The following is a 21,789-nucleotide window of genomic DNA, read 5'->3' on the forward strand; positions in this document are numbered from 1 at the left end:
GCGGTTCCCACGGGTCGGGTTGGGGTTCCGGGCCTCCTCCCTGGTGGGAGGCGGGCAGGGGCGGGTGTCGCCCGGCGCGGGGTCCTGGAGAGCGGATAGGGCTTGTCCTCCTCAGAGGTTGCCGTGGAGCGCCGAAGGAGGGATGCCCGCCCTGCGGCGTGAGAGGGACATGAATGTGCAGGCGAAGGGAGCGGAGAGTGAGCGTGGGGAGGCCTTGCTCTGCCCATGGGCCCCCAGATCCCTGCATTTCAAAGCCCATGTGTGGTACTGATGTTCCCATGGGGGTCGCAAAACTGTCTTCAGTTACGCATATTGAATATCCTGAAGGGTTGTAAGCCGAGGAGACCATAGAGATACAGAGAGTAAAGTAGCTTTGATTCTAATTTGCTTTGATGAAAATTCTGTGTGATTGAGCAGCAGCACTGTAGTGATGAGACCACAGCTGAAAATCAATTGTGTGCACATCCTTTTCTCTACCAGTTAAAAGGGCAGGGACTTATTCCGGTTACTTTCTTCCAGTCCTAGCTTTCATCCATGTGAGGTCGTTGAGGTACTGGAACAGTTCCTGCAGGAGGGACGGATTTCAGCGCTGATGTGGGAGGTCTGTCAGCAGCAAGCGCAGGCTGGCTCACCTGAGCTGCAAGAGGCCCTGCTCAACAAGATTGTATGTTTGCCTGATCACGTGAGCAATAAATTCCAGGGGAAGAACCCACCAGTGTTCTTCCCACAAAACTACTTTCCTCTCTTGGGTGCTGCAATCATCCAGGTGCTGCAGAAGATCTCAGATTCCCTAAGAGGTGAGATTGCAGGAGGACTGTGCTGTAGGGAGCTCTTCTTCAGAAGCGTTTGGTGTGCGCACCCAGTTTTTGAAATGCAGATAATGGGTATGCAGAGCCTTGCGTTCATCCTTCAGTCTGAAGTTTGTCGTGCTTAAAACCAGAAGATACCAGGAATGGCTGAGGCTTTTTAAAATCTCACTGAAATTTGCAATCCTACAAGCTGTTAAATAGTGGCATCTGTTGCCAAAGCTTAATTGTGGTCTGTTGGTCTGTGCTGAAGTAGTCGTATGGGAGATTTGAACGATACTGAATGAGCAAATGGCTTTGTTGCTGTTGTGGTTTAACTCCGGCTAGCAAAATCCAATGAAGCCACTCTCGGGAATCCCCCTCCCCTCCTCCAGTGGAGGGGAAGAATCGGAGGAAAAAGAAATAAGGAAGCTCATAAAACTGAGATAAGGACTATTTACTAATTAAATCTAAATCAATATATACAAATACTACTAAAAATAAATAAAGGAATAGAAAATAAAACATATGGTACAATTATGATACAATTTCTCACCACCCACTGACCAATGCACAACAGGTGAGTAGTGAGAGTCAGACTCGGAGAGCCTGCGAGCCGCAGCCCGAGAGCAATCGCAGGCTGAGAGCCACAGCCCAGGGCTGGAGCCCAAGCTGTCCCAGCAGATTCCAAGCGAACCCAGTCAGCAATAGCATGAGCAGGAAAACTAAACCAACCCACCAACTCCCTCACAAACGATCCAGCACAGGAGTGAGCAAAGCAGCTAACGCAGGAGTCAGGGAGAGGGTTAGCAAGTGCTAGGAAGTAAACAAGATAAGGTAGGGAGAGAGTAACGGCTCCCGGCCCCCCTCCTCGCCTCTGCCCCGAGCATGACGTACTATGGAATGAAATACTCCCTTGGTCAGTTGGGGTCAGGTGCCTGAACTGCGTGTCCCCTGCGCTGCCTGTAGTGAGACAGTGAGAGCTGGGAACGCAGCTGCAGGGTCAGAAGCGGAGAAAGACCTTGAATCTGGCACAGGCATTGCCCAGCACCAGCTGAGACCTTATCAGTGCTGCTCTCGGCATCCAGGAATAGCTTCCTAGCAGCCATGGTAAAGAGAGGTAACTCTTTCCTGACTGAACCCAGCACAGTTGCCATTGTGTTAAAGTAGGACTGAGCTACTTTAGTCTTCTGACTCTCACTATGTATATGTAATACTGGGTGCCGTTTTGTGCCTGAAGGCAGATGATGGAGGAAGGAAGAGATGACTCTTGAAGAGGAAAAGTTAATCTGTTTTCTGGCTTCAGTATTTGTGTGCACCTCCTTCTGAAGGTTGGTTGGAGGATGCTGGTGATGCTCCTGTTAAGCTTTTGTCTGTTTTATCTCAGGTGGCTTGGATTGTTCCATCTCTTTAGTTTCTCATGTCCTGGGGAAGGTGTGCGTTCATGGAAGACAAAGTGAGTGGTTTAAAATACTGTTTTGGGGAGGGGGAAAGTCTGTTTTACCATATTTAATATGGAAGGATGACTATGACGGTGGTCAACAGGGAGGGAGTGGGAGACCAACTCATTAATACTTTGTGGATTGTGTGAGTTGGACTGTACATGCTGCTCTCTGCTTTCTGGAGCTGTGCAACTGTATCTGGTGGATGTCAAGGCTTTTCTGTCAGATCATGTGAATGTCCTCTGTTCTCCTCTCAAAAAGCCATGAGATTATAGCCTTCTCATCCTGCCATTTGGGGCATAACTATGAAATGCTCTTCTAGTGTTTTTCATCCAGTGGCTGAAAGTGCTGTCTAGATACCAGCATAAGCACTGCCCACCCACAGTGGCTGCCTTGTGTGAGTGGCCTTCAGTCTGGCTTTGCTTAGGACCTTGAAGCCACTGAACGCAGAAGTACTTAACAGGGCTGGGGAAGAAGAGGAAAGATTTTGTAGCTATTTGGTGTGATGAGGAATACTTGTCAAGTTCCTTGTGCTGCCTAGGTTAGCTCTTACAACTTACTTACTTAAAGCCTGACCTTGAGTACCATTGTCCATCTGATGTATTCCTCTGTTTTCTTTTCCACTTCAGAAGAAATTCTGAGCGTTTTGGTACCCCGTCTAACAGATCTCAGCAAGTCAGACTGCATCTGGCAAAGAATATGCTGGCGATTGGTTGAATGTGTGCCAGACCGCTGGATGGAAGCAGTGGTCCTTGGTTTTGTGCAGAGCTCATCTGGGTAAGAACTCTGTTTTCCTCACTGATCCAGAGTGAAGGTTGGAATTTTTTCACAAATACTTGCAGAATTGGTTTCTGAAAGGTGCTGACACGCCTATATGTGTCTGTGTTGGTGGTTTCTTACAGTGTCGTTTCCTGAGAGGCTCTAGGGATGGTAAAGGAGCTGATTGTTCCCTCTCAGAACCTGCACCATTGCTTGAAGATCTGTGTTGTGACATGAAGTGAAAAAATAAGTGAAAACATTCCTTTGCAATTACTGACTCACTCTTGAAGTTTAGAGGTGTTTTAGAGACTTCATTGCAAGTAGCTGCTCACAGAACTTCTGATTAGGAATCCACGTAATTACTGTTTTGCTGCCACTAATGTTTTGCTGTCGACCTGTTTTTCTAGGGCAGATGTCTTGTCTAGGATGCTGGGGAACCTGGTTGTGAAAAACAAGAAAGCTCAGTTTGTGGTGACAAAGAAGGTGCTGCTCTTGCAGTATGGCCACTCGGTAAGGACTGTTGAACAGTGGTGTAGTAACACCTGTTTTTTTCCCAAGTCCCAGCGTGTTTTTTAACTAAGCTCTGTCTTCTTGAATAAGCTTCAACTCTTCATTCTGAAATCAGCCCTCAGTCTCCACATGTACCTTGAGCTGTGCAGCTGTTCCCTAACATCCCATCAGCTGAATGTAGTGAAAAAAGGGTGGTAAAATGGCTACTTTAATCACAGAATCACAGGATGGTTTAGGTTGGAAGGGACCTGAAAGATCATCTGGTTCCGGCCCCCCTGCCGTGGGCAGGGACGTCTTCCACTAGACCAGGTTGCTCAAAGCCTCGATCACGGGATTCGCCTGCTCTCCGGGGTTGATGGGGATCATCAGAATTACTGTACTGTTTTTCTGGAACCAAACAGTTATTTGCACATAATTTCAGTGTTCTGGGGAGCTGGAGACATCTAGTTAATTCAGGATGTGAAAGAAGAGACTGAAGAAGCCATGACCCAACCTCAGGGATAAGAGTTAGATTGAAGACATGAGACAAGGACTGGGATTTTTTTTCCTGTGTACCTGTTTGTCATGAGGTGTTAGGAAGTGTTCTGTGGCTTGTGAGGTTGTTGTGAGGGATGTTCTCAAGACTTTCTCTGTTGCATGTTTGCCTGGGACTGTGCTGGTCTGGTTTTGTTGGTAAATATGCTGTATTCCTGTCCTGTTTTTCCATTATGTCATCAGCAACTGCATGTGTGTGTTTGGTTGTTTTTTTAAAAATTTTCTTACTTTTCTGTCTCTGAATATTGTCAACCAGTCCCTTAGAATGAAAAGTTTAAAGTAAAAATACACAGTTGTCATTGCTGGATGACAGCTTTGTGCCCAGTTAAAGCAAGATTCATGGTTTTCATTGCAGACTGCAGTGTTACAGAACCTCCTTGGCTACCTGTCCCTGGACAGCCTCCGGCGTGCCCTATTGATCAAAGTAAGGTTAAGTAACGTTGGTGTTGTTTTACTGCTGAGTGTGCGTGTATGTGTGTCTGTGGGGTGCACAATTTTGGTACCTCTCTAAGGTGCTTTTGTTACTGTTCATGAGAGTGAGGGAAGCCCTACCATATCACAAGTAGATTGTGAGATAAAATTCAAAGACTTCCTGCACTGGTGGTGTTATTTTTTCATATTTAATTGGTAAATTGCTTTCCAAGTAGAAAAACTAATGAAGCTTGGATTCCAACAGATGCCCTATGTCCTCCATCCTTTTCAGCTTCCACTGCCGTCCCCAACTGGTGTGGTTGGACGGGTGGCAGCAAGTGAGGAAGTTGGTTGATAGCTGGCTGTTTGCCAATTGGTTGATGCTTCCGAATCTCTCTCATCTACCTTTTCCTCAGTGGGGATGCTGATGTTTTCCCTGTCCAAGTCAGCAGCATGATGTAACTTCTGGGGAATTTGTATCTCTGGAAATCTCTACCATTTTGTCTTTTTTTTTTTTTTCCCCCACTGGTTACATGTTCTATTATTCTAATTATCTGGAATTACTCGCAGCTGTACAGGCTTGGACTAAAACCATATAGTATCATACTTGTTTTTGACAATAATACATACTGCTCTGCATATAGTATATCACTTTTAAATAACCCCATTATACTTAAGAATATATTTAAGGAAAGGTGGTGTGGAGTTCTCAGCTGGTCAAACACAGTACATTTTGGGCCACAAAATACAAAGTTAGCTCCATTTATAGCGAGTGTGAAGTTCACCAGGAAGCATGAAAACCAAAGGGCAGTCAGAATATACAGTGGGGTATATGAAAATTTTTCAGTTTCAAAAATGTGCTTCAAAGAGAAGATTACTTATATGTAGAAAAGATCCATTTCAAGCCAACTTGAGTTCTCTGATTCAGGTGTTGCAAGACCTGTTGGAGACCTGGGGCAGCAGCAGTGCTGTGAAACACTCTCCACCTGAGCAGCAGCAGTATATCAGCAAGGCCATCCTTATTTGCCTCTCCCACCTGAAGGAGCCTGAAATCGAGAGCTGTAGACAAGGTGAGGCAGTGGGACAAGCAAGCGTTAGGTTTGTTTAACAGAACGCCTGACTGAGTAGGAAAACATCTTGTTTTGATCTATGGATAAACAAATTGTCCCATCTTCATCTTGGGAAACGGGGTAGCCTGACCCTTTTTTCTTCAGCACTGGTATGATGTAGTTCCAAATGCATAGCTTTAAGTTACAAAATTGGAGAAGCACATACTTGAACTAACTTTTTTACCTGAATAGTGATTTAGGAACCCTTAAATTTTGTCACAGGAAAACAAGGATTGCCTCTGGGCCTGGTTAGAGGGATGGTGTGATGTGCAATTTATAGGCTTACCCCTGGAGCATGAGTAAGGTTCCAAAGGGGATAGGGGAAAGCACATTGGGATAAAAAAGGTGTTTGGTTGGTCTCTGACTTGCCATGTGCATTCCTCCTTGTCATTCTGCTCTTCTCTGTGGTAGGTGAGTTGGGTTGGTGAGTTACCAGCAAGGACCTCCTATTCTGTGTTCATACAGTGCGTAGCACATTGAGGTCCTGGTCTAGAATTGCTGTTGGAGTAAGAAAAAAAAGTCTGTCGAATGCCTAGAGTTACTTCTCTGTGTGTGTGGCTTTTGTGGGGGGAGAAGGTTGACTTACAAGACTTGTTCATCTGCTTCATTCTAGAATTAACTCTTTAGGTGAGTGGCGTGTTGTTTACCAACAGTACTGTAGTTCTATAATCTTTATTTTTATTTGACAGCTGTTGAAAAGATAAGCTTTTTTGGGTTGAAGAAGGTCAGTCCAACATCAGTAAACCTGCCTGGTAGAGCTGGCAACCATCACTCTCTGTGGGCTGAGAAATACTGGTGTTATCTGCCTGTTTCAACTTCCCTAGGTGGTGAGGGAAATTTCTCACTCCGTGGTTGTTGTAGTGGTCAGGATGTGTAGCTTCCTCAAAACATGGCACTTAACCAAGTGGCTTTGAAGCACTGTAAAAACAAGCTAAAGATTGACTTGACTCACCATCTCTTTGTTTCAGTGAAAACTGAAATATTCCAGGTTTAGAATACAGTGCAATGTCTGGCTGATGTTGTATGCCATGAAAAGCATGGGTTTACTGTACTGGTGCTGAAGGGCAATGTCACCACTGCAGAAAGTGAAGTCACAGTGGCATGGGCCCTTTCTATCTTTTTAGCCATTATTGTGTGGTGAGTGGCTAAAGATGCACGCTCAGGGAACCGCCAGGAAGGTGGATGTTTGTTTCTGTCATTGTTTCCTGCGCTGTTTTTTTTTTCAGAGCTTCTCACAAGCATGATGGAGGGTGTGAAATGCCACTTGGACAGCAATCTGCCACAAATACGGCGTCTGGGAATGATTGTGGCCGAGAGCATTAGTTCGAAAATAAACACGGATGGACCTGTCCTGAAGTTTCAGGTGAAGGTTCTAAGGAAATTGGTTTGGTGTGCAGGGCTTAAAGGAAGTAAAAGCTTTGTACCAGCTGATTCAGGGTGTTATAGCAAGTTCTAATACTTATTATCTAGAAATAAGGAGAGGCAGCAGCACTTTCAAAAACAGAGAGGATATCTATTTACAAAAAGCAGTTGTACAGAAAATAGCCAGGTGGCTGAGAGAGACCTTAAGAGTGGAATCTGATGACAGACTTCAGGGTAAAATGATAATGAAGGACTACTAGAGGATTATTGTATTGCATGAGGGAATCAGAATCTGACCCAGGGAAGTTGGGAGGGAACTTCATACCTAAACCAGTGGCGAACATTCAGTCCTCGTCACAGTGGGAAGACCTGCTCTGAGTTGAGGTTTTCAAGGTGGGCATGGGGATATATGCTCCGCTGTTTCCAGTAGTGTTTATAAGAACTGTGTGATTGAATCCTATTGATTCTTTAAAAACTACATCATCCCTCATGTCACATTGCCATTTATTAAATGTTTTAAAGATTGTAAATAACATTCAGGCAAGGTCTAATCAGGTACTACTGTACCAGGGATAAAGATTACATGTGGCAGAGATGGCTGTACAGCATTACCGTGTTCCTGCTGGCAGCACAGTGATTGAAACAAGTGGGATTTGTGTGGGTTCATCTGCTTATGACTCAGTCTTCATCAGCACACAGCAGAAGGGTCGAATGTTGAATGGTGGGCATGTTTGCAAGTGCAGTAACAGTTATTCTGAATGAATTCTAGTATGAAGAAGATGAGGAAGCAAGAGAATTGAAGTCCCTTCTGGTGCAAACTCCACTGAACTGTGTTGTCCCCAGCCTTCCAGATGATGAGTAAGATATTGCTACTGTTTATCTCCATGCTGATATTTTGCTCTTCTCCATACCTTTTTTTTTTTTCAGTTGCACACTAGAACTGTATACAGTATTCGTCTTACATATTCTTAAGCATTATAATACATGTTATTCTTATAATGCAGTGTAGTTATGTTAAATTCATAATTCAGATGGTAGTATGTAACTGCTTGTTTGATAGATGCATGTGATGAAACCAGGCTGCAGTTTTTAGGGGTCTTACGTGCCCTGGGTAGAATCAAATGGGCCTTTCTGTTTCCATCTGGGAAATCTGGAATTTGGGCCACATGCCCCCAGCTCCATCAGTAACAAAAATCTAGCCTATGTGCCAGTCTAAAGGCTGGTTCTTTAGATTTCCATAGCATCTGCTGAGGCTCTTTCAAGCACTTCATTTTAACAGCAGATGAACAGAGCACTTCATTATTAGCAAATGAAGCTGTCCAGCAGAACAGCAGATTTATTGCTCCCATTTTAGGGGCATATTCAGCATAGACAGCATTTGAGAATCAGAGAGATGAAAGGACATGCATGCCAAACTCCACAGAAAGAGGAACAGAGACAGAAAAAACCCTATCCATTATTGTATTCATCCCACTAGCAATGGTTAAAGATGTTTCTTTCCTATTTGTTCAGTTTCATTCATAGCTTAAAATACAGTGCAGGCCAGTGTGATCCAGTTATCACAGCTGTTAGGAGTCTTTCCTTAGCAATTCTAGGTACCAGTTAAGGTGGGGGAACACAGCAAATTAGCTAGCTTAATTTTTGTTATCCATTGCTCTTCTATTAAGAGGTTCTGCTTCTATTCTCACATCACCCTATTCTCCTTCCCAGAACTTTGTTTCTTGCATAGGCCAAGATGAGTGAGAGACTGCAGCAGAAATAGTTGTCTGCCATTCTGTTTATTGATGGTGTGGGCTTGTGAATAAGGACTGTTATTTTATTGGTTTTAATACTTCTTGTTCCTCACTGCAGGAATGAGAAAGCAGATGCTTCACTCGCAATCGCAGTGGAAAGTAACGAGAACTCACATACAGCAGCTCCTGTGATGCCAGATGAGGAGTCGGATGCTGAGCTTGACAGGTATGGAGCAAGAAATTGGTAGGAAATAGAAATAATGGTAGAGTCTTAAGAGCAGATGTAGGAAGAAGGCAACTGTTGGTAGCTGCATTTCTTGGCAAAGCTTGTGCTTTCTGACCTTGTTCAGCTGTATGCAACAGAGCAGGACTTGGGGTAGGAAATTTTACATAAGTATGTTAGTTAATAATTTGAACAAAGCCCATGCTGTGTACAACCATTACATTCAATTCCATTGGACTTTGATACATGTTTCCTGGAATTATGGATATATCTACCCATTTTAATAGTGGACCTGCCTTATTCTGTCAATTTACCAATACATAAACAAATCTCGAGAATCAGCGTCTAGTGTTTGGGTCACTTGACTTGCATGTGACCAAGAGATCCAGTTCCAGATCTGGTCACAGAATTACTCTTTCACTGAGTTTCCAAGTAATTTATAGAATTTCTTAGGGAACCCTTTCAAGCTAGGCCTCAACAGTACTGCTGGATGCAAGAGTGACGGTGGTGCAACAGCATATGTGCTATACCCCACTGACTAACTCCTGCCTTTCTTTATTTTACAGTGATGATGACCTCATCCCTTACGACATGTCAGAGGATAAAGAGCTAAAGACTAAGGCTCCTGTGTATATCCGAGACTGTATTGAAGGTAGGAGATTTTGGGCTGAGTCTTTATCTGCTTCTTACTTGTTTTGGGAGAGTGGTCTCTGTGTGTAGGGTTGGTATTTTTTTTTTTCCTGAGGTAATTTGAAGAAGCTATAGGGTTTCAGTAATCTGGGCTCAAGTGTTGAACTGTAATTTCTGAGCAATTTCAATTTAGTTCCTGAGTCAGTGATACCTGCTTATAACAGGACAAACTATCGGCAGAAGAAAGTGGAGGGTATATACCCAAGCACAACCATTATGTTAATAGCTTTTGTTTGTCTTTTGATTACCTTCAGTCCTGACAGGATCTGAGGATGTGGACAAATGGGAAGCTACAGTCAAGGCTATTGAGAACTTGGTTCGAAAGAATCCAGCAGCAGCAAGAGAGGTGAAGTAGTATGAGCTAAGTTACTGGTGCACTGTAATACAGGATTAACCCACTGCCCTTGTGAGGAGACTAAACGTGCGAACAGAGCAGCAGGCTAATGTGTACCTGGATTTAAAGCTTTCAACTTGGGAAGGGAAATAGAAGGAAACAGTTGCTTTGGAGGTAAGGCTACGGAGCACAGAGAAGCAGGTGAAGGTGCTGGCAACCGTAGGGCATTTAGCAGCTCCAGCACTGAAAATGAAATGCATTGCAAGTAGAGCTTGCCAGTCAGGTGAGGAAGCTCTGTGCTGGGTGGAAAAAACCAAAACCCATTAAACACACACACAAACCCAAAACAAACAAACAAAACCAACCAACCAAAAACCCAACAAAAAACTCCCACCGAATTCCACAGACCAATTGATCTTAGTTTTGGATTTAATTGATTTTAAATTGAATTATTGTTCCCCAACAAAAAAGGGTAGAAAAATAAATGGACTTTCCCTATTGGCTCGTACAAGCATAGTGTCTTCAGAAGGGAGTAGCTGAATTGCACTGGTCAAGGTGAATAGCTCTGGGGAGAGGAACTTGGGACAAGGTCACAGGTATGATGAGTGCTCACCACCACTTGTTAGTAGGCACTTGAAGGTGGCAGAGATACAGGCCTTTAGCAGCTGTGAAAGGCAAGGGGTGTAGTTGGTAAACAATGCGCAGTCTGCTGCTGATCAGACATTACAGAGCTGGAAGGCTTCGGGCATGGTACTGTACCCTTTCACCCGCCAGTTTAGTGACAAGTCCTTCTGTATCATGATGCCACCACTTGTCCAAAAAGCCAAAGTGAATGTGGGCAGAGAAATTAGACAGAAGGGTTTATTCAGTGCTTTGAAAAATCTGTCTTGATGGCATTTAGCTTAATGTGTTTTTTCTCCCTCCTGACTAATGGACATGTTGCCTGTATCCCATACCCTCATCATCTTTACTTAAACATTAGAAATGGTGTGTAAATCCCGTGAGGGAAAAAAGAACCTGCAGGGATTTGATTACTTTTTTTCATATTTCGAGCAGGTTAGTGTGGAGCTGGCAAAAGTATTGTTGCATTTGGAGGAGAAGACATGTATCGAAGACTTTGTGGAGCTCCGCCAGAGAGCTCAAGTAGCTGTTTTAACCACAGATCCAATACCCGTGAGTCCATCTTACTGGTTTCCTTTTTCCAGCTGAGGCATAAGCAAAACTTTGAGCAGCTGAAGCCTTTTGCTAGCTTGACAGAAGCAGCTAGAGTGTGGTAGAATAGACAGTTCATGTCTGACAGTATTTATGCAGAGATGGGCTGTGTACTGAAAGAATCTGCAACGAATGACTGAAACAGCAGGAAAGAGAAAACTGACAGAGGTGAAATGGACGGGAGGAACTGTTTGGAGGCTGTCAGTATAAGCCTACCAGACAAGGCAAATTAGATAAGGACTTCTTGCATTGAAGAGGAGATTGTTTCACATAGAAGGAAGGTGAGGCATAAAGGGCTTCTCTAGAAGACTTGACTGGTGATTGGAATCGTAGAATCACAGGATGCTTTGGGTTGGAAGGGACCTTAGAGACCATCTAGTTCCACCCCCCCTGCCATGGGCAGGGACACCTTCCACTAGACCAGGTTGCTCCAAGCCTCATCCAGCCTGGCCTTGGACACTTCCAGGGATGGGGCATCCACAGCTTCTCTGGGCAACCTGTCCCAGTGCCTCACCACCTTCATAGTAAAGAGTTTCTTCGTTATGTCCAATCTAGATCTGTCCTCTGCCAGTTAAACCGTTACCCCTTGTCCTATCAGTACAGGCCCTCATAAAGTGTTTCTCTCCATCTTTCTTCCAAGCTCCCTTTATGCATTGAAAGGCCGCAGTCAGGTCTACTTCAGAGTGCCAAAGCTGCCATGACAATTGCTTGGCACTTCTGCATAGGAGGGGTAGAAGAATGGTGAAGTCCCGTTTGTCATTTACTTCCTTTGGGAGGATCTAGAAGTGGAAGTGCCTGAATGTCCCGTATTTGTACAACATGTCTCTTCCCTTCTCTTGGAGGCTTATTGTTAACTAACAGGAAGCAGGATTTCTCCTGAAATGGAGTGCTTTTAGAATTAGTGGGAAGGCTGTTCCTGGGTTTGCGTTCATTGTGCCTTGACTTTTCTGTGCAGGTAGCAAAGTACTTGACCTCTCGGTTCTACTCTCTGAACTACAGTCTTCGTCAGCGCATGGACATTCTTGATGTAAGTGCTCTTTGCTTCCTACTTGCCTTGTGTCTTTGTTGCACCGGTGCTGTTTTCCTGGGATGTAATGGGGTTACCTTTTATTCCTCATAGGAAGGGTCAGAGGCATGGGAATCTCTGATGTTAATGTGCCTGGCATTGCCATCTTTTTTGTAACCCTGCTACACTTCAATTATACAGCGATCTTTCACCGAGAATGCAAACCATGATGGTCATTTGCTTAGGAGAAGCCACTATTTCCTAATACATCATCAGTCTGTTACATGCCAACTGTATCCTGGGCTGGATCTAGAGAAGTGTGGCCAGCAGAGCGAGGGAGGTGATTCTGCCCCTGTACTCTGCTCTTGTGGGACCCCACCTGGAGTGCTGCGTCCAGCTGTGGAGCCCTCAATATCAGAAGGATATTGACCACTTGGAGCGAGCGAGTCCAGACCACGAAGATGATCAGAGGGCTGGAGCACCTCTCCTATGACGAAAGGCTGCGAGAATTGGGCTTGTTCAGCCTGGAGAAGAGAAGGCTCCGAGGAGACTTCAGTACCTGAAGGGGGCTACAAGGGTGCTGGGAGAGGACTTTTTACAAGGGCCTGTAGTGACAGGACAAGGGGTGACGGGTTTAAATTGAAAGTGGGGAGGTTTAGATTAGATATCAGGAAGAAGTTCTTCCTGGAGAGGGTGGTGAGGCACTGGAACAGGTTGCCCAGAAATGTTGTGGGTGCCCCATCCCTGGATGTCTTCAAGGCCAGGCTGGATGTGGCTTTGAGCAACCTGGTCTAGTGGAAGGTGTCCCTGCCCATGGCAGGGTGGTTGGAACTAGATGATCTTTAAGGTCCCTTCCAACCCTAACCATTCTTTGATTCTATGATCTTCACTTTTCTGAAAGACAGCTATCTGCCTGTGACTCCTTCTACATCATTTCACTTACTGTGTCTGAAGAAGGAGCCACTGTTCTGTTTCAGGGCTAAATGGCCATGTGCTCAGTCAGTACCTCAGAGCCAGTTAGTGGGGAGACAGTTACCTTGCTGTTCTTCATTCTAAATCTGTTGTCGGTTTCTGCTTTGCTGTTCCTATCCGTTTGGGTGCAGGTAACTCTGTTGTTGTTTCCTAGTACAGGGATTACCCCTTTTTAACAGAACGTCCCTCTTTTTCATCTAGGTATTGGTTTTGGCAGCTAAGGAACTGTCCTGTCCCAAATCCCATGGGAAGACCTGCTCAAATTCTGCTGCTCAAAAATCTCGTGTCCAGCTCCTTCCCAGCAGTGACAGCTCTAAGGACTGGAGAAGAATTGTTGATGAGAGGATCAAAAGCAAGACTCGGAGATTTGCTATGGTGAGGCCAGGGCAGAAAAAAACTAATGTCAAATCCAGCAAAAATACGGACACTAGGAGTTGCTGTAATTCTACCCAGAAAGGGCAAAATACCTGTGAAATTGGGCCCAATCCAAAGGAAAGACTCTGTAACTTCAAATATAAATTTATCTTGGTATCTGACTGAATCTTTTGGTGCAGAGTGCTAACTCCTGTAGTCATCTCGTGGCATGGAGAGGAAAATAAACCTTGAACTCCTTGCCCTGCATTGAGGGACAGTTGTTGCTGTTCTGAGCATGTCTGGCCACTGCAGGGAGCTGTGACTGCACCTCAGGGATCCCAGAGCCTCCTCTGTCTGACTAGCTGCCTGTACACTAGACTGTCTCAGCCTTCCTATTTTTCAGGGAGATAAATTGATGCCAGATTCCTAGTTTACAGAATTCCCCAGGTTCATCCTGGAGACCTTGCTTTCCTAAAATCCTTTATCCCTTGCAGGTTCTTGTTTCTTTTATCTAACTCAGCAGTACAGAGCTGTATTGTACTGAAGCATTTAGATGTGTGAAAGGATCTGAAGTGGGAAGTGAGCCATCCAGTTTGGAAGCGAGCAGCCATAGATGTACAAGGAAGCAGGGATGGCTGCAAGAAACCCATAGTCTTGACAGTGTGCAGTGAAGTGAAGAGTCAGATGCTGCATCTTGTGTCTAGACCATTTTCTCTCTTCGACAGGGTCAGTCTCAAGTGAAACTGGCTTCCGGCCCAAATGAGTTCAATTCTGTTGCTGGGTACTTCTTTTTCCCATTGATTCAGCACTTTGACAGGTGAGTGTGAACACTTTGGGATGTGGGTGTAACAGTTGCCAGTGTGAACCTTTTTGCTTGTTCTGCTTGCCTCAGAGCAGCACGCTAAAGCCCAGGAGCTGTGCAGGAGTCCAGTGACACCATGCAGATACCTGGCTTGTGCATTAAGCTTAGAGAGGAGGGGGTTGTGGTTTCTTGGACTTAGCCTATGAAGTCTTGTGGGCAGGAGCGTGTAAGACCCTGCAGAAATGAAGATACGTTACAAAGAATAACCTGTCAGCAGGTACACAGGCAGATGATTTTGGCAGTACCAAAGCAGTTGTTTTGGCTGTCCCTCCACCTTGGGAAGCTCACACAAAACCACAGAACTCGGGCTGCAGGCTTTAACCAAAACTGTCTCAGGGTTGTACTTGTCACCTGACTGGTCCTTGTTGACCATGTTATAGGACACAGGACACAGTTTATTGTCAATCACTTAAGTCTTTGCTTACCTAAGGAAGGCTTAATAATCGATTCCATGAGAATCAAGAGTCTTGTAATACCAGTCTTAATGGTTTGTTTCTAGTATGGCAGTGGAGCTAGCTCTTGCATGCAGTTCTTTCTAAGTAAGGCCTGTTGGTAGCGTAACTGATACCAGTTGTAAGAGTAGAGGATATTACTCGTCTGGGAGCAAAGTTGAGAGCAAACACCCATGGCATTACATGGGGTAATGACTGTATAATGACTGTTTTAGGGATTCAGCCTTGTGGGGGACAGTTCGCCCTGCAAAACTACCCCAACTGGTCAAAAGATGCGCTGATCAGCATTCTTGCTGCTACAGGACTGTTTATCTTGCACTTGCAGGCCTTTGACAACATTTGATCTCCTGGGAGAAGACCATTTTGTCCTTGGAAGACTGGTCCACACTTTAGCAGTCCTGATGTACTTGGCTGTCAACACTGTGGTAAGAAAGGCTGCGTGAGCTTGCAGATAGCAGGAGGGACTTCCAGCCTGGCACCTCAGAGGTGCTTTCTAAACCAGCAGTGTGCTCTGGGGTCTGCCACACTTGCGCTGGCAGCGAGTTTGAGTCACATGTGCTGAGAAGTTGTGAAAAAGGCTGAGGAAAAAATGGTCAAAAGGAGACATGGGATTCAGATCCTGCACTATCTTTTCCTTCTTCTGGTAGAAAAACTATGAGCTTCTGTGGGAGTTTGGGCACATCACTTCACTTTACTGCTTCAGTTTCCTCACCCATAAAATAAATGGTAACCCTGATGATGTTCACATCAGTGTATCTGAAGGTCCAGTTCTGTGGGTGTTGTGAATGGGAAGGTATTCAGTGGTTCTGTCATAATCCTGTTTTGCAGGGAGTTGCTGCGATGGGAAAGGCACTGTTGGAGTTTATCTGGACTCTGCGTTTCCACACTGACACGTGAGTTGTCAAGTAGTTGTACACTTTCATTTTTAAAGAGCAGCTGTGAGCCAGTCTCCAGCCACGGTTTGTCTTTGTCCAAGACTAGCACCTGACTGAGAATGTCAGTGAGTTAATGCATTAACTCTAAGCTCTCCTCCAGCCTTGCGTTCTTAGGACTGAGTATCGCAAGAATATGTCACGAAGGCATTGCTTTCATGTTGGACCAACACAGGAACTTGGCTAGTGTCTTTCAATGTGGAGGTACTGTTGTTACCTAGAGAAAGCGTGACAAATTTCTTGGTCAGCTAGCTATCCATGTGATGGTTTCATCAGTTCTTCATCAGGGAGCTGAGAAAACTTCAGATTCAATTCCAGCATTCAGCTGTGGAAAGAAATTAAGACAGGTAGCCAGAATGCTGTAAACACACACTTGGTTTTCATGCAGGACTGTGGTGCATTATACTGGACTCCCTGCACTGCAGTATGGCAGGGGCCCTGTACGTGGGCACTTTGCCAGACGGTGTGTGATTACGCTTCTGATCAACAGGAATATGGCAAAAGGCATCATGATCACAAACATTGGAAACTGGAGAATCCAGGTGAGGAAATCATAGTAGAGCATGAAGCTGCAGGCTCTGACTAGTTCAGTCTTTCTCCTACAGGTACGTGCGCCAGGGTCTTTTGTCCTGTATCTCCTCTGTGCTTCTCAGTGTCCCTACGGAATGTCTTCTGGAACACATGACAGAAGAGCTTCTGGAGACTCAGTCCTGGTTGGGAGGTAAGATGGGGTGGTGTCTGACAGTCTTCTTGTGGCTAGTGGTGCCGTCTTTGTGCAGCACCTCTTTGATTGTGATGGCAGCAGCAATGTGGCAGTGTTGTGCACCAGTGATTTGCGTGATAAGCGTATTTATTGTATTTAGGGCAAATACCAGACCACACTGTGTACTGTATAGATGTTTTATCGAGGTATCTAAAGTGTAAGCTGAGCACTGTGTATGGCACTTCAGAGTGTGACTTATCCTCACCTTACAGGCCAACCAAAAACTCCCTAAATGTGGTATGTTGCCGCCTTTCTCTGTCTGAGCATCCAACCACCTACCTCGTGAGCTGCAGAAATTATGGTCAGATTGCATATTGCAGCCGGGCAATGACTTTGACCAGCAGTAACATGCAAGGCTTGTATGTGCACACCAGATGGGTTTCATTAGTGCCAAAAACAGGAGGAAGAAGAGCGTGGCCCCATCTCTTAACTTCCTACTGCTGATGGAAAGAAACTGCTTTTTTCTCTATGAAAGACAGCAAATGACTTTGCATGCTGCGCCCAGCCAGCACACCTTACTACGTCAACACAAGCTATTTTGTGGGTTCTGGAAGGCTGGAACTGCACAAATCGGTGGTCAGGTATCGCTGTGTGCTGGAAATACAAGAGGAAATAACGCAGTGTGCTTTGTAGCTCTGAAGCCTCCACTGTATTCTGAGTGGACCTCATGTAACTCCCTGGGTTGGTTTCCTTCACCATTTTCACTCGTCGTGATTTGGCTTCCCGCAGGGAGCAGACAGGAAGCGACCCTGACACAGCCAGCCTCTGATCCTTACAGGTTGTGGAGCTCGGTGCCCTTGAAAAGGAAGAGAGCTGCCTTGTGGGGCCAGAAACTTGACTTTTCCCATGACATGGTGTGCTCCGAGGAATCTGCTTGTCTCTGCAGTTAGCGCTGCTAGTCCACATAAAGCCTTCCAGGAATGTTATAAATGTATTTTCAGCACGAGGGTCTGTGTAATCTGTATTTAATGAGTTATTTTTGGAAGGAGGAGTTTGACAGAGCTAGTAGCATCTTTTTATGCCTGTAGGTAGTTCAATATCCATCTCTTTACATGTCATGCTTTTGCATGAAAATTACATGGTAGGTCCTGGTGGGAATGAGAGCAGGAAAAAACGGAGTTGTGCATGCATATAGTAGAGAAGGAGAAATTGTTGTAGGAGCCGTTCAGAAACCTTAAAGAATACAACTCGGTTCCATGTCTGGCCAGATACGATTTAAGTGTAATGTAGAACTTGCGCATCCTCCTCGGGCTGCCTCCTGAAGCACAGCAGCTGCCTGGGCACTGCCTGGGCTCTGCGTTGTAAGAGTGCTGGTAGAACAGCTATCCCTGGGAGGCACTGGGCTCCTCCTTGCTGCTCCAACAGGTGATGTCAGCCACGATAGACCTATTTTTGTGACTGAACAGTGGTTTTGAGCTAGCGGGCTTGCTGTTGCTTCATGACTCTTCCAAGTAAGATTGGCAAAAGGTGTCAGGTATTATATCTGCTGCTGTAGCTGGGAAAAACAACACTGTCAAGCATTCAAGTATGGAAACACCACTACCCTGCCTAGTGGCTGGGAGGTCATCACTTTGGGTTTCAGCTTAAAGCACCCACATTTCTCCTGCTGTGGCTGAAGCACAAAGAGGAACTGTGGGCTAGAAGATGTTATCCATGAAGCGTTTAGTAGAACCCTACAAATCTGCTTCAGGTGTTGCTGTATCCCAGCCTTTGCAGATTGCTGCAGTTCATGCTGTGAATATGACTGTTGCTGCCCTTCAGCCTTTGGGCTGTAACTAGAACTGTTCCCAGTTAGAAAGTGTTTGCAGTGTGGTGTAAGAAACTGCTTCGGTCACTGTCATGCTGCTCTCTACTTACTGTATGCTTTGGGACATTGCAGCTGGGGAGAGAGGCCAGGGTCTGCCTTATACTTGTCTGTTGTTGCCCTTAATGCCATGCTGGACCTACTGTTGAGTAGCCTAATTTTTCCCAGGGGAGGGAGGGAATACCTAAACATTTCTAGGAAATGGCTCCGTTGATGCCTCAGCAGCTGCCTTTGAGGGAATTCCCCACCCCTTGCAAGTGCATTAGAGCCATGTCATAGGTAAGTTTGGTTTATGTAAGGACCTGAATGATACTCTCGTGCCCCGTGCCTCCCTTTTGGTGGCAGCAGTTCAAGGTCTGTGCTCATGGCAATTCGAAATGGTGCCAACATCAGTCTCTTAGCTTTAGGGCTGTACTGATCTGTCTTGTAGCCTGCCCCTTTGTGCCTTCTGTAGAGGGAGCATGGAAACACCACCGCAAAGCTCTCCCCGCGATATAAATAGCCCTGCTCCATCTGAGTGAGTCATGTGTTTGGGCTGACAGTGCTGGGCTCTGAGCACGCTGCTTGTGCGTACAGGATATCCTTGCTCAGGCTCTCTGCTCTTCCAGGCTCCCTCTGCTCAGACATCCTGTGTGCATCCTGGCGTTTACTTTGCAGGCCTATTAAGGGCCCCTGAAATAACAGCTGCTGGAAGCAGCTTCATGCCCTCCCTTACGTGCTGCACAAAGTGGGAGAGAACTACTAGTTTATCAGAAGGCTGATCTCTCAGAACAGAGAATGTGTTGAAACTTGGGGCCTGCCTCTGTCTTTCCCCCGTTTGAAGATCCTGACCACATGATTTCGGGAGGGAGCACTGGACATGTGCTTAGATTGCAGGAATTGGCAGAATGGAGAGTTCAGGCTTCTGAGTAAGTGGATTTGTAATTGCAAACTGCATTCATGCTAGCAGATCAGCTGTAGAAAGGTCATGTGAGGCTCAGGGGCGCAAGTACAAATGCTGGAGGTTATTCCATGCAATGCAAGGTCAGAGAGTTTCTTCAGTGTTTCAACCCAGCTGACTCTTTCTGATACAAGAATGAACTGAGCATTGTCACACATGACAGGGCTTAGCTAAACCCTTACTGCTCAAGATGACCAAGTTTGTGCATCTTTGCCTTTTGTTCTAACGTAATTCCTGCAGGTGCTGATGTCCAGCCCGACTTAGTCACATGTGCTGTTGTGTTTATGCAGTGGTCAGTGAAACAGTAGAGAAGTGTGAGGTGAAGGGAGATTTCCCACTTTCCACTAACAGTGGCTGCTTCTTTTACAGATGTGGTGGAGAAAGATCCAGATGGGGACTGCAGGAGACTGGCCTTGCAGAACTTGCTACTAATGGAGAACCTGAAAAAGAAACTCAAAACTGTCCCTTCCTAGCTGAAGGGTAGAAGAAATGACCTTTACCTCAGGCGCTTGCCAGCTGGATGTGTGTAGGCACTGCTGGGGCCTCTTCAGCAGTCACCTGGCTTGAGAAGAGGAAGAAGGGGGGAAGGGTGCAGAGCTGTAAGCCAGCGAACCTGACTTGACATCTGGACTTTGTAGTGGAGGCCAATTTAGTGAGCTATTGCTATCCGGTACAGAGTGTACAGATGCAGGAAGGTAGGCTAGCACTGCCATCCTCCCCACGCCTCCCCAGCCCCCACCCCCAGCTATTTATAACCTTGGCAGGTTTGAGTGCTCTGCTAAAAATACTGGGAAGATCTCATAGCAGACTTCTTGTCAGAAAAACAGGAGGGCTGGAGAAGGCCTTCCCTCCCAGGGCTAAGCCGCTGACTTGCCTGTAACAAAGGCTCCCGTGTCTTCCAGCAGAGTCAGCGTTTGGCAGGACAGTTGCTGGTCCGTGTTCGAAGGGGGCCATGGTGATGGGAGCGACACTGCTGTTGAGATGTAAGAACTGAATAGCTACACTGAAGTTCTGAAAATGTGCCAGACCTTAAAGGCTTGAGCTGGAGCTGTGCTGTGGTTAGGAAGAAACAAAGCAGGAATTCTTTTTGTTTAATCTCCCTACAAAAATACATTTATATGAATGGAAAACTCACATCCAGATTTTGGCCTTAAAATCATAAATCACAGAATGACTTGGGTTGGGGGGGATCTTAAAGATTATCTAGTTCCAACCCCCCTGCTATTTCCTCCCCTCCCTTCTTCCCTGCAAGCACACAATTTAAAACTTCATATTCACTCCCAAGTTTTGAACCATCTCACAAAACAGGAAAAAGAAAAACTATTCTAAGCAGAAGTTTGGTATGAAATGTATGAGAGTGACTTTATAAATACACCTTCGTGGGGCAGGGAAGGTGTAAACAGGCTTAAAGGGGAGCAAAACCTTGGTTGCTTACGTTGGGCTTCATTCACATGGTCCTCCTTGGGCCAGGGAAGAAATCTGCATCCTAAAATAAGACTAGTACTGAGTAGCTTGACCTAACTCTGATGTTTGGAAAAGCAGCTTCACAGCGAGTAAGAAGCTTCACTGTCTCAAAGTGACCCAGCTTGAGCAGGGAGGATAAGACCAGATGACCTCCAGCGGTCCCTTCCAACCCCAACCATTCTGTGATTGCGAACTTTAGTCCCACTCTTTGTAAATGGTGGCTCTGGCCTGCGTGACTCCTGCAATGTAGTTAAATGGAAAAGCTTTGGGCTGGGGGAAGTCTCCATTCTGCAGGAGGGGAGCTTTTACCCAAGGTCCTGCCCAACCCGGACAGAGATTGTCTTCAGAAGTTCAGAATTCTAGGAAACAACAAATACATGAGCAACTTAGCAGATCAAAGTCGTACTTGCAAGTTTGGTCAGCTCAGGAGTTTCCGTCTCAGTTGGCTCTTTTCTGTACTCGGAAAAAGGCCTGAAGTTACAGTATGCAGTTCTTGCTGGGTTTTTTCCCCTTTATTAAAATACTAAAACCAGCTTCATTGTAGGATATACGTGTGAAACTTTGTATGTGGTGTTTGAGATAATACATTAACTTCAGTGCTGCTGCTTGTGCAGTCAGGCAGGAAGAACAGATTTCTTGGTAATAACGGAAAAGCCTTGTTGCAGTAGTGTGTTGACCAACCCCTAATGAGGACAGAATAAATGACCCAGTATTAAAGTCAGTTGTGTGTTTGATAACTGTAAGTTGTCAAGGGTCCTCCACTTGATCAGCCACTTCTTCCACCTCCTTGTTCTTCATACGGCTGTGGCAGATTTGCTCTGGAACTAGGGTTCGGCTTACAGGCATGCCTGCTCCGCGGTGCACTGCCTCAATGGTCTGCTGAGTCACGTAGTAGCTCAGGTTTGTGGGTGGAATTCTTTTCTGCATCTCTTCCAGGTACCGGTAAGCCTAAAGGAATGCACAGAGATCGCTGTTACAGGGGATGTACTGCTTGCAGGAGTCCCAGCAGACCGGTGAAAAGCATCCACCCTCAGTGTGTGGCTGAGCTCTTGCCAGCAGCTCAGTGTTGAAGGGTGCCGGTGCTTAGCCAGCTTTTGCTAACACGACAGTGTTACCAGTCACAAGTGGTGTTCCCC

General features: G+C 45.7%; 1 protein-coding gene across 1 annotated transcript; it reads left to right on the forward strand.

The window, feature by feature from the left end:
* Window positions 1-519: 519 nt before the first annotated feature.
* On the forward strand, window positions 520-20,020 carry TELO2 (telomere maintenance 2; the record flags this gene model as incomplete). Its single annotated transcript, XM_010148004.1, has 19 exons — window positions 520-797; window positions 2,173-2,241; window positions 2,857-3,004; window positions 3,394-3,496; window positions 4,386-4,454; window positions 5,370-5,511; window positions 6,777-6,913; window positions 7,682-7,770; window positions 8,764-8,871; window positions 9,435-9,520; window positions 9,813-9,904; window positions 10,949-11,065; window positions 12,060-12,131; window positions 13,284-13,457; window positions 14,162-14,253; window positions 15,076-15,175; window positions 15,579-15,643; window positions 16,288-16,403; window positions 19,559-20,020. Coding segments are annotated over 19 exons (2,161 nt in total), but the record flags the coding sequence as incomplete, so codon positions are not given.
* Window positions 20,021-21,789: the final 1,769 nt, after the last annotated feature.

Source organism: Eurypyga helias, unplaced genomic scaffold, assembly GCF_000690775.1.
Source record: "Eurypyga helias isolate BGI_N326 unplaced genomic scaffold, ASM69077v1 scaffold48912, whole genome shotgun sequence".
NCBI lineage: Eukaryota > Metazoa > Chordata > Aves > Eurypygiformes > Eurypygidae > Eurypyga > Eurypyga helias.